The sequence below is a fragment of the Rattus rattus genome, chromosome 14 (genome assembly GCF_011064425.1).
Source record: "Rattus rattus isolate New Zealand chromosome 14, Rrattus_CSIRO_v1, whole genome shotgun sequence".
NCBI lineage: Eukaryota > Metazoa > Chordata > Mammalia > Rodentia > Muridae > Rattus > Rattus rattus.
The window spans coordinates 77,025,445-77,038,409 of NC_046167.1; the positions used below are offsets into that span (position 1 = coordinate 77,025,445).

General features: G+C 38.2%; 1 protein-coding gene across 1 annotated transcript; it reads left to right on the forward strand.

The window, feature by feature from the left end:
* The first annotated feature begins 315 nt into the window (after positions 1-315).
* LOC116883422 (cathepsin 8-like) lies at positions 316-11,952 on the forward strand. Its single transcript, XM_032884552.1, has 7 exons — positions 316-441; positions 712-834; positions 925-1,071; positions 3,042-3,266; positions 3,701-3,863; positions 10,894-11,011; positions 11,853-11,952. The coding sequence occupies exons 1-7, from the start codon at positions 316-318 to the stop codon at positions 11,950-11,952; spliced, it is 1,002 nt and encodes a 333-aa protein (XP_032740443.1).
* Positions 11,953-12,965: the final 1,013 nt, after the last annotated feature.

The window sequence follows — 12,965 nt, forward strand, 5'->3', positions numbered from 1 at the left end:
TTTGAGGTTCATGGATATTTTTATGGCAATGTAAGTTTGCAATACAAGATGTAGAAACAAGATATTTCTACTCCTAGAATTTGGGATACATGGGATGAATTTTGGTGGCACAACAAAATACAATCCATGGAATATTTAACTCCAAGTAAATATTTGTTCATTTTTATAATCTGTGCATAGATATTTGAAAAAAATTACTTCAAGTAATTTTATCCAACACATGTCTTTATTTCTCAGAAAACAGTGACAGGTATTTTGGAAGAGCTGCAGTTGTCCATCTTTATTTCCCTCCTTCGCTGCCTAGGTGCTTGAGGCATGAGTCCTGTTGTCCTGCTGGCCATCCTGTGCTTGGGAGTAGCCAGAGCTACTCAATCATCTGATCCCAGTTTGGATTCTGAATGGCAGGAGTGGAAGACAAAGTATGAGAAAAACTACAGCCTGGTTAGTAATACGAACACTATTCTGCTGACCCCCATGGAGAATGACCCTTATTGAGATTTGTGCATACAACAGAGGTCATAGAGACCATCTTTTGTTAAGACTTGCCCAATGCCATGCACCAAAAATACAGTTTCTGGTTTTAGGTATGTGAAGTATGGCTTTTTCTGCGGTGTCCTGAGATTTTTCTCATGAACTCTGGCAGTGAGTATTCTTTGTCAGCTTGTTGACAGGTTTAATTAGAAAGAAATGTCACATATTATGTTTATCCAGGAGGAAGAAGGACAGAAGAGAGCAGTATGGGAAGAAAACATGAAAGTGGTCAAGCAGCATAATATTGAATATGATCAGGAAAAGAAAAACTTTACCATGGAACTCAATGCATTTGCTGACATGGTGAGTTTGACACAGACTTGGTCACATTTTTTCCCCATTCTTTATGTGAAATCTTGTGCTTTTTAATGGTTCATGTTCTTTTCCTTGAAGACTGGTGAGGAATTCAGGAAAATGATGACTAATATCCCAGTCCAGAATCTTAGGAAGAAGAAAAGTATCCATCAACCTATTTTTCGTTATCTACCGAAATTTGTGGACTGGAGAAGAAGAGGCTATGTGACTTCTGTGAAGAATCAGGTATTACAGTATCTCATGACTGTCTTGCTCCGTCACTATGGATAAAAAATAGCATTGATATCTCTGTGTGTATTGACTGTACAATAACACACAGTTTATTTTTAATAATTTAATTTTTTACTTATTCAATTTGTTTTTTTCAACTTTAATTAATTAATTAATAATTTTTGTGTATTCACTTTACATCTAGTACAGCATCTCCCTTCCTGGTCACCTCACACACAATGCTTTTCCCATCTCTCTACCCTTCTCATCTGAGCAGGTGGGGGCCCATGGGTATATCCCCTTGCCAGCACTTTAAGTCTCTGTGAGGATAGGCACTTTCTCTCTCATTGAGGCCTGACAAGGCAGCCCAGCTAGTAGAACATATCCCATATACAGGCAACAGCTTTTGGGATAGCCCCTGTTTAGTTGTTCAGGACACACAAAAAGGTCAAGCTGTGCATTTGCTACATATGTATGGGGAGGCCGAGGACTAGCCCAAGTGTTCTTTGGTTGGTGGTTCAGTCTCTGAGAGCCCTAAGGGTCCAGGTTATTTGACTCAAGATGGTCTTCCTCTGGAGTAATGGGACCTTGTGAAACTGCAGTTTTAATAAGGCAAACAACATTGCCAATAGTACAAATAGGGAGTCCACAGATTGGGAAGTGATCTTCACTGACTATACATCTGAAAGAGAGCTAATATCCAATATTGCAAATAACCCAAAGAGTTAGACACAAGAACAACACAAATAACCCAATTATAAAGTGGGAGATAAAACTAAACAGAGAATTCTCAATAGAGGAATCTAGAATGGCTGAGAAGCACTTAAATGTTCAAAGTCATTAATCATCGTGAAAATGCAAATCAAACAACTATGCCATTCCATCTGACTCCAATCATTATGGCTAAGATAAAAAACTCAAAGAGATGGCACATGCTAGAGAGGATGCAGAGTAAAGAAAACACTTCCTCATTGTTGGTGGAAGTGCAAACTAATACAACCACTTTGGAAATGAACTTGGCATTTTCTTTTTAAACTGGAATATCTCTACCTTAAGACCCAGCTATATCACTCTTGGGCCTATGTTGTTGTAAAAATATATAAAACAGAAGGGAGTAATTGTCTTTTACCCTGTTAGGTCCACACCTCTTTGTCCCAAGATATCTGCTAGATATCTTGGCGGAAACACAGCCCAGCCGCACACTTTCCTACACTCAAACCCTCACATAAAAGAACACACAACACAATAATCTTAGATCCAATTGGTAAGATATAATTGCCACTTAAACATACAAAGCCCAGTACCATCCATCTCTTGAGAACATTAATAACAACCTGTAAATACACAGAGCAGAATCTTAACATCACCTGCCATGGCTTCTCCCCCTCTCTCCGTCTCCTCTTCTCCTCCTCTCTTCCCTAGTCTCCTCCTCTTCCTTCAAACTTCTCTCCTGCCCATCCTTCTTTCTCCTCCAATGACAGGCCTCCTTCTATCCTGTACCTGCCTCACCTGTGACATCATCCTACAGGCATATACCAAAAAGGTGTTCCAACATCTCACAAAGAGAATTGCTCAACTATGTTCATAGCAGCTTTATTCATAATAACCACAATTCACTTTTAATAATATATTTTTAAAATTTTGAATGTTTCACATGTTTTAAAATGTGTATGGATCATGTCCATCCACAATTATCTACCTCTACCTAGTCGACTCTATCCAGTCCCTCTCCAGATATGTGTCATATTTATTGTTGGTAATTGCAGTCAGATAATTTCATGCCCTGCCCATATGTTTATGCACATACATATGTAGTTATTCATTTGGTTACAAGCAAGTTGGAGGCAGCCAGGTCCCAAGAAGAATGAAACTTTCTCCCTTGACATGAATAGCCTGCTAAGAGTTCGCTCTTTGTCACAGTATTTAGCTGTCTGATTTGAGGTTGTGACTTGTTTGTGTATGACTGTCTGTTCTTCTGTACTTAGGGCACATGTAATTCTTGTTGGGCTTTTTCTGTGGCTGGTGCCATAGAAGGACAGATGTTCCGGAAGACTGGCAGACTGGTCTCACTGAGTCCACAAAATCTAGTGGACTGTTCTAGACCTGAAGGGAATCATGGCTGTCATATGGGCAGTACGCTCTATGCTTTAAAGTATGTATGGAGTAATGGAGGTCTGGAGGCTGAGTCAACCTATCCATATGAAGGAAAGGTAAGTGGATTTTCTATGATATTTTCATTTCAGCCATCTCAAGCAAGAGAATAGTGTAGAAATAATCCAGTTCAAAGAACTGACATTGGAAGGTAGAACACTGCACACCATCAAGGTTTTATTATCAGCCTGTGCACACCCTTATGATGCGGTGGTTCCATGTAGCTATTCCTGCTTCTTTGCATACACAGAATATGGAAATCATTCCACATATAATAGATATTTCTTCCTGTGAAAGTTTCTTATGGACAGAAAGAACTATGAGGTGTCATAAAAGACATGAGGTCTGATATTTTGTTCCAAATCTTTCAGTTCATTTCACTTCCTGGGATGTTCTGTAACAGCTCAGACTTGAGGATACTCAGCTACTGAACTGATGCTTCCTTGCAGATGGACAGAAATAACTTATTTTCTTTCCTTTTTACATTTTATAGGAAGGACCCTGCCGGTACCTCCCAAGACGTTCTGCTGCTAGAGTCACAGGCTTTTCTACTGTAGCAAGAAGTGAGGAAGCCTTAATGCATGCTGTAGCAACTATAGGGCCCATCTCTGTTGGAATTGATGCTTCACATGTATCTTTCAGGTTCTATAGGAGAGGTAAGTATGTGTTTGTTCTTCAGTGGTTTTCTGCCTATAGGTTGCAACCCCATTGGAGGTCAAAGGGCACTTTCACAGAGGTTGTATATCAGATAACCTGCATGTCATATATTTACATTATGATTCATAATGGTAGCAAGTTTACTGTTATGAATTAATAAAGAATTATTTCATGGCTGAGGAAATCAAAATATGAGGACTATATTAAAGAATCTAAGGATTGCTGTTATTCACTCTTCTAGATATAATTAAGAATGCCTGTGCCACCTCTGCTAGGGTACTGTGTATAATATTTGATATAATAAGCAATAACATTTGATGTAAATAACTAATGAATAGGCAGTAATAATATGTTCGCATACATGTGAGCACTTTCACTGAGCATCCCCCAATCATCTGAGAAATTGAAATAAATTGGGAGACATGTTATTTACATGCAAGTGAGTAGTTCATAATATATAATTAAAATTATGCTTAAATTGTTCAACTTCCCTCCACTAGATGTTTTTTAAATCATGGAAAAATGTCTTTCTAGAACTAAATTCTAAAGAGTACTTTGACTTGAATATTTATGTTCAGTTCTTGAAATGGGGTTCTCAGTAAAAATGAAGAAGAAGAGAATTTGTATGTATGTAGAGAAGTGTTTACTAACAAAACCATATTTGTTGTATCTCTTTGCAATTGGAGGAGAAACCTGTATCAGGATTCCTATCAAAAATAGGTACTATTTTGACTGGATATTTCTTTGTACAATTAGAAAATGCCTTACATTTTTCTATTTGCCATGATCATTACTAGGTTCCCAGTACCTCTCACACTTTTTTTTCTCCATCATTATTAAATTGGGCATTATTTACATTTCAAATGTTATTCCCCTTCCCGGTTTGGAGGCCAACATCCCTCTAACCCCTACCACTCCCCTTCGCTATGAGTGTTCCCCTTCACATCCTCCCCCATTACCGCCCTCTCCCCAACAATCCCGTTCACTGGGGGTTCAGTCTTGGCAGGACCAAGTGGTTCCCCTTCCACTGGTGCCCTTACTAGGCTATTCATTGCTACCTATGCAGTTGGAACCCAGGGTCAGTCAATGTATAGTCTTGGGGTAGTGGATTAGTCCTGGAAATCTGGTTGGCTGGCATTAATGTTCAAATGGGGTCTCAAGCCCCTTCAATCTCTTTCATTCCTTTCTCGGAATCCTTCAACAGGGATACCGTTCTCAGTTCCATGGTTTGCTGCTGACATTCGCCTATGTATTTGCCTTATTCTGGCTGTGTCTCTCAGGAGAGATCTACATCCGGTCCCTGTCAGCCTGCACTTCTTTGCTTCATCCATCTTATCCAGTTTGGTGGCTGTATATGTATGGGTCACATGTGGGGCAGGTTCTGAATGGGCGTCCCTTCAGCCTCTGTTCTAAACTTTGTCTCCCTATTCCCTCCCAAGGGTATTCTTGTTCCCCTTTAAAAGAAGGAGTGAAGCATTTTGGTATCCTTCTTGAGTTTCACGTGTTCTGTGCATTTAGGGTAATTCGGGCATTTGGGGTAATGTCCACTTATCAATGGGTGCATACCATGTGTGTTTTTCTGTGATTGGGTTACCGCACTTAGGATGATATTTTCCAGTTCCATCCATTTGCCTATGAATTTCATAAAGCCATTTGATAGCTGAGTAGTAGTCCATTGTGTAAATGTACCACATTTTCTATATCCATTCCTCTGTTGAAGGGCATCTGGGTTCTTTCCAGCTTCTGGCTATTATAAATAAGGCTGCTGTGAACATATTGGAGCATGTCTCTTTGTTATATGTTGGGGCATCTTATGGGTATATGCCCAAGAGAAGTATAGCTAGGTCCTCAGGTAATTCAATGTCCAATTTTCTGAGGAACTTCCAGACTGATTTCCAGAATGGTTGTACCAGTCTGCAATCCCACCAACAGTGGAGGAATGTTCCTTTTTTCCACATCCTTGCCAGCATCTGCTGTCGCCAGAGTTTTTGAACTTAGCCATTCTCACTAGTGTGAGGTGGAATCTCAGTGTTGTTGTGATCTGCATTTCCCTTATGACTAAAGATGTTGAACATTTCTTTAGGTGTTAGGTTTTTCTCGGCCATTCCACATTCCTCAGCTGTGAATTCTTTGTTTAGCTCTGATCCCCATTTTTTAATAGGGTTATTTGTCTCCCTGCGGTCTAACTTCTTGAGTTCTTTGTATATTTTGGATATAAGCCCTCTATGTGTTGTAGGATTGGTAAAGATCTTTTCCCAATCTCTTGGTTGTCATTTTGTCCTAACAACAGTGTCCTTTGCCTTACAGAAGCTTTGCAGTTTTATGAGATCCCGTTTGTTGATTCTTGATCTTAGAGTATAAGCCATTGGTGTTTTGTTCAGGAAGTTTTCTCCAGTACCAATGCGTTCGAGTTTCTTCCCCACTTTTTCTTCTATTAGTTTGATTGTATCTAGTTTGATATGGAGGTCCTTGATCCACTTGTAATTAAGCTTTTAACAGGGTGATAAGAATGGATCTATCTGCATTGTTCTACATGCTGACCTCCAGTTGAACCAGCACCATTTGCTGAAAATGCTATCTTTTTTCCATTGGATGGTTTTGGCTCCTTTGTCAAAAGTCAAGTGACCATAGGTGTGTGGGTTCATTTCTGGGTCTTCAATTCTATTCCATTGGTCTATCTGTCTGTCTCTGTACAAATACCATGCAGTTTTTATCACTATTGCTCTGTAATACTGCTTGAGTTCAGGAATAGTGATTCCCCCTGAAGTCCTTTTATTGTTGAGGATAGTTTTAGCTATCCTGGTTTTTTTGTTATTCCAGATAAATTTGCAAATTGTTCTGTCTAACTCTATGAAGAATTGCATTGGAATTATGATGCATTGATTGCATTGAATCTGTAGATCACTTTTGGTAAAATGGCCATTTTTACTATATTAATCCTGCCAATCCATGAGCATGGGAGATCTTTCCATCTTCTGAAATTTTCAATTTCTTTTTTCAGAGGCCTGAAGTTGTTATCAAACAGATCTTTCACTTGCTTGGTTGAAGTCACACCTAGGTATTTTATATTATTTGGGACTATTATGAAGGGCGTCATTTCCCTAATTTCTTTTTCGGCTTATTTCTCTTTTGTGTAGAGGAAGGCTACTGATTTATTTGACTTAATTTTATACCCAGCCACTTTGCTGAAGGTGTATATCGGGTTTAATTTTTCTCTGGTGGAAGTTTTGGGATAACTTAAAGATACTATCATATCATCTGCAAATAGTGATATTTTGACTTCTTCCTTTCCAATCTGTATCCATTTGATCTCCTTTTGTTGTCTGATTGATCTGGCTAGGACTTTGAGAACTATATTGAATAAGTAGGGAGAGAGTGGGCATCCTTGTCTAGTCCCTGATTATAGTGGGATTGCTTCAAGTGTCTCTCCATTTAGTTTAATATTAGATACTGGTTTCCTGTATTTGGATTTTACTATGTTTAGGTATGGGCCTTGAATTCCTGATCTTTCCAGGACTTTCATGATGAAGGGGTGTTGAATTTTGTCAAATGCTTTCTCAGCATCTAATGAAATAATCATGTGGCTTTTATCTTTCAGTTTGTTTATATAATGGATCACGTTGATGGTTTTCTGTATATTAAACCATCCCTGCATGCCTGTGATGAAGCCTACTTGATCATGGTGGATGATTGTTTTGATGTTCTCTTGGATTCGGTTTGCCAGAGTTTTATTGAGTATTTTTGCGTCGATATTCTTAAGGGAAATTGATCTCAAGTTTTCTTTCTTTGTTGGGCCTTTGTGTTGTTTAGGTATAAGAGTAATTGTGGCTTCATAGAGGGAATTCAGTTGCACTTCATCTGTTTCAATATTATGAAATATTTTGGACAGTATTGGTATGAGATCTTCTATGACAGTCTAATAGAATTTTGCACTGAACCCATCTGGACCTGGGCTCTTTTTGGTTGGGAGACTTTTAATGACTGCTTATATTTCTTTAGGAGTTATGGGGTTGTTTAAATGGTTTATCTGTTCCTGATTTAACATTGGTAACTGGTATCTGTCTAGGAAATTTCCATTTCCTCCACATTTTCAAGTATTTTGGAATATAGGCTTTTGTAGTAAGATCTGATGATTTTTTGAATTTCCTCTGATTCTGTTGTTATGTTTCCCTTTTCATATCTGATTTCATTAATTTGGACACACTCTCTGTGTCCTTTGGTTAGGGTGGCTAAGGGTTTATCTATCTTGTTGATTTTCTCAAAGAACCAACTTTTGGTTCTGTTGATTCTTTGTATAGTCCTTTTTGTTTCTACTTGGGTGTTTTAAGCTCTGAATCTGATTAATTCCTGACGTCTACTCCTCCTTGGTGTATTTGCTTCTTTTTGTTCTAGAACTTTTAGGTGTGCTGTCAAGCTGCTGATATATGCTCTCTCCTGTTTCTTTCTGCATGCACTCAGAGTTATGAGATTTTCTCTTAGCACAGGTTTCATTGTGTCCCATAAGTTTGGGTATGTTGTACCTTCATTTTCATTAAATTCTAAGAAGTCTTTAATTTCATTCTTTATTTCTTTCTCGAGCAGGTTATCATTGAGTAGAGCATTGTTCAACTTCCATGTATATGTGGACATTCTTTCCTTATTGCAATTGAAGACCAGGTTTAGCCTGTGGTGGTTTGACAGGATGCATGGGATTATTTCTATCTTTCTATATCTGTTGAGGCCTGTTTTATGACCAAATATATGGTCAATTTTTGAGAAAGTACCATGAGGTCATGAGAAGAAGGTATATCTTTTTGATTTAGGATAGAATGTTCTATAAATATCTCTTATGTTCATTTGGTTCATGACTTCTCTTAGTCTGTGTATGTCTCTGTTTAATTTCTGTTTCCATGATCTGTCCACTGATGAGAGTGTGGTGTTGAAATCTCCTACTACTATTGTGTGAGGTGCAATGTGTGCTTTGAGCTTTAGTAAGGTTTCTTTTATGTATGTAGGTGCCCTTGTATTTGGAGCATAGATATTTAGGATTGACAGTTCATGTTGGTGGATTTTTCCTTTGATACATTTTTTCCATTGTTGTGTCCTTCCTATCTTTTGTGATGACTTTTGGTGGAAAATCGATTTCATTCGATATTAGAATGGCTACTCCAGCTTGCTTCTCCAGACCATTTGCTTGGAAAGTTGTTTTCCAGCCTTTTATTCTGAGGTAGTGTCTGTCTTTTTCTCTGAGGTGTGTTTCCTGTAGGCAGCAAATGTTGGGTCCTCATTGCATATCCAGTTTGTTAATCTGTGCCTTTTTATTGGGGAATTTAATCCATTGATGTTGAGAGATATTAAGGAATAGTGATTGTTGCTTCCTGTTATATTCGTGTTTGGATGTCAGATTATGTTTGTGTGCTTGTCTTCTCTTTGTTTTGTTGCAAAATGATTAATTTCTTGCTTTTTCCAGGATGTAGCTTGCCTCCTTGTGTTGGGCTTTACCATTTATTATCCTTTGTAGGTCTGGATTTTTAGAAAGATGTTGTGTAAATTTGGTTTTGTCATGGAATATCTTGATTTCTCCATCTATGTTAATTGATAGTTTTGCTGGATACAGTATCCTGGGCTGGCATTTGTGTTCTCTTAGGGCCTGTATGACATCTGTCCTGGATCTTCTGGTTTTCACAGTCTCTGGTGAGAAGTCTGGTGTAATTCTGATAGGTCTGCCTTTATATGTTACTTGACCTTTTTCCTTTACCGATTTTAATATTTTTTCTTTGTTTTTTCCATTTGGTGTTTTGAGTATTATGTGACAGGAAGAGTTTCTTTCCTGGTCCAATCTGTTCGGAGTTCTGTAGGTATCTTGTGTTTATGGGCATCTCTTTCTTTATGTTAGGGAACTTTTCTTGAATGATTTTGTTGAAGATATTTACTGGCCCTTTGAGTTGGGAGTCTTCACTCTCTTTTATACCTATTATCCTTAGGTTTGATCTTCTCATTGAGTCCTGGATTTCCTGTATGTTTTGGGCCAGTGGCTTTTTCTGTTTACATTATCTTTTACAGTTTTGTTGATGTTTTCTATGGAATCTTCTGCTCCTGAGATTCTCTCTTCTATCTCTTGTATTCTGTTGGTGATGCTTTTATCTATAGTTCCTTGTCTCTTCCTTTTGTGTTCAATATTCCTTTGTGCTTTCTTTATTGCTTCTATTTCCATTTTTAATTCCTTCACCTGTTTGATTGTGTTTTCCTGTAATTCCTTCAGGGATTTTGTGTTTCCTGTCTATAGGCTTCTGCTTGTTTATTTCTGGTTTCCTGCATTTCTCTAAGAGAGTTCTTTATCTCTTTCTTGAAGTCCTTCATCATCAAATGTGATTTTAAATCTAGATCTTGCTTTTCTGGTGTGTTTGGATATTCAGTGTTTGGATATTCGGTGTTTGCTTTGGTGGGAGAATGATGCCATGTAGTCTTGGTTTCTGTTGTTTGGGTTCCTGCACTTGCCTCTTGCCATCAGGTTGTCTCTGCTGTTACCTTGTTCTGCTCTTTTCTGACAGTTGTTCAACCATCCTATATGCCCGTGTGTCAGTGGTGCTGTAGTCCTGTTTTCCGGATTTTTTTTCAGCCAGTTATGGGGACAGAGTGTTCTGCTTTCAGTGGTGTAGTTGTTCCTGTCTACTAGTCTTCAGCTGTTCCTGTGGGCGTGTGTCCTGAGTCCACCAGGCAGGTCACTTGGAGCAGAAATGTTGGTCTTACCTCTAGTCTCGGCCTGCAATCACTCCTTGGACCTGGAGTGATCCCTCTGTGAGTGCAGCTACCCGAAGGGCTTGTCCCCCTTCTCTTGGGACCTTGTGCACAGGGTCCCAGATAGTGCTTGGTGTTTTCCTCTAGAGTCAGAATTGTGGGTTGAGATTAGTCTCCTCTGGCTTCTCAGGTATATCTGCCCCTCTCAAATTCTAGCTCTCCCTCCCTCGGGATTTGGGTACAGGGAGCTCTTTGACAGGGTCCCTTCAGATCTTGGCGCAGACTTCTCACACTTTTGATTTTGGTTTCCAGGCATTTATTATGAGCCAAGGTGTAGTAGTAATCATATCAACCATTCTGTTCTGGTAGTCGGCTATGGCTATGAAGGAAGAGAATCAGATGGCAGGAAATATTGGCTGATAAAAAACAGGTACAAACTGCAAATATTTATATTTAAGTTTCTGAATGAGTTTCCTACTTGAATCAGAATGGGTATGAGTCTCCATTAATGTTCTCCAACATTCATTAAACAACAACCTTCTACCTTGTGACAAATTATATGTGTGTAGTATGCCTATTTGTTGTGTGTGTGCATGTGTGAGTGTGTTCGTATTATATGTGTGTGTACAAGTATGTATCCAATGTTGAGATCACTTGTTTTCCTTAGCTGTCTAAAACAGAGGCAGAATATTTCACTGATCCTAGAGATTACTATCTTGAGTAGTTGTTTAGCCAGCTTCTCAAAGTTTGGCCTTACTTTTCACTATTTCAGGCAAACTGCAATGATGTCGTCACTTTTAAAAATTATTATTTTCACCCATGTGGGTATGCTTGTAGAAGCCCATGTTCTTAGGCACAGATCCAGCTCCAGCCCCAAGTGGGATCCTAGACATGAATAATAGCCCTTTCTTCTTTGTGACCAGCACTTGACCCTTTGAACACTATGGCTGGGTAACCAACTGACATTATATGAGTTGTTCAGAATTAGTCACTGGTTTCCTTGAATAGTAATATATTTGTGACATTGATTTTCTAAGAGCTAGAATATTGTTGGTTCTGTGCCACCTGTGAGTGGTAAAATAGCCTGATTTTTTTCACAGCTATGATTTCACAGTATGTGTGAGATAACATTTGTTTCTCAGAGGTTGTTGTTCTCCATTTTCTGTTCATTGTGTTAAGTAGGCTTCTGGATAAGTGTTTATAAATGGAGTTATTGTAATGAATGCACTGTCCTGTGTTCTTTCTACTAAATGGGAAACATGTTTTTTCAGTCATGGTGTAGGATGGGGCATGAATGGCTACATGAAGCTTGCCAGAGGCTGGAACAACCACTGTGGAATTGCTACATATGGCTTTTATCCCAAAGTGTAAGCTGTCTGTTAGTAACAAGGAAGGATTGGAGTGGAGATATCCTGTAAAGTGGAGGAATCCTCTTTACAATGACCAGTCACTAGTGTATTGATAGAGCACATCAGTTACTGTAGAACGCAATGTGATGTGAATTCTCTTATGTGTTTTCTCCAGTAAGACATGATGGGTATTCTAACTGAAGTGCTTCTATGAATTGTATTTGAGTCACATAATAGCTTGATTTTGTGTTTGTTTAATGATTGAACAAAATAATATCTTTTAAAAAGTTTTAAGTTCAAATGAAGCATTTGTATTCTTTTTGTTTTGAAAGTAGTAACTTTTAAATTTTGTGTAGTTCATTTCATTTAATATATGATTTAGTTAAAATATAATTGCATTAGCCAGTTTACTTTCCTTCCTCCAACATCTCCTCCCTCTAACACTTCACATATCCCCCACTCTCATTTACTCACAAATTGAGTGTTTCTTCTTTTCTTGGTGATCATAATTATATATATATATATATATATATATATATATACACACACACACATATATATATACATATATATGTGTGTGTGTGTGTTTGTGTGGGTGTACATATGTATATTTGTAAATATATAATGAAACTGGCTGAATTCTTAATCCATTTTTGTTCTTTCTGTGGTCATGAGTTCAGGACTAATCACAGTGGATTGGGTAATTGATTAGGGGTTCACCCCTGTGAGTGCTAATTCTCCTTCTTTTAGTATTTATAACTCCTTCACATACGTCTCAGGGAATGTTGTAGAAGATAGGGAAGAATGACTTAGAGCCAGAGGTTTATGAAGTATGCAATGAAATTGTATGTCTTAAAAAATTGCTGCTTATACAATATATGTACAATGACAACATCAATATCCTTACCAACTGAGGATAAGGAACATCTTGACAGTTCCCACTTTTAGTCAATGAGCTACAGGTAATTAATACAGCGACTTTTGTAGTCATATTAATAACTCAGTATATAAGACATGCATTTGTGTGATGTTGGT

Coding starts and splice junctions, on each gene's coding strand:
- LOC116883422 (XM_032884552.1), top strand. CDS start 316: ATGAGTCCTGTTGTCCTGCTGGCCATCCTGTGCTTGGGAGTAGCCAGA. Junction 1,072..3,041: donor TGACTTCTGTGAAGAATCAG/GTATTACAGTAT, acceptor TTCTGTACTTAG/GGCACATGTAATTCTTGTTG. Junction 3,864..10,893: donor TTTCAGGTTCTATAGGAGAG/GTAAGTATGTGT, acceptor TTTGGTTTCCAG/GCATTTATTATGAGCCAAGG.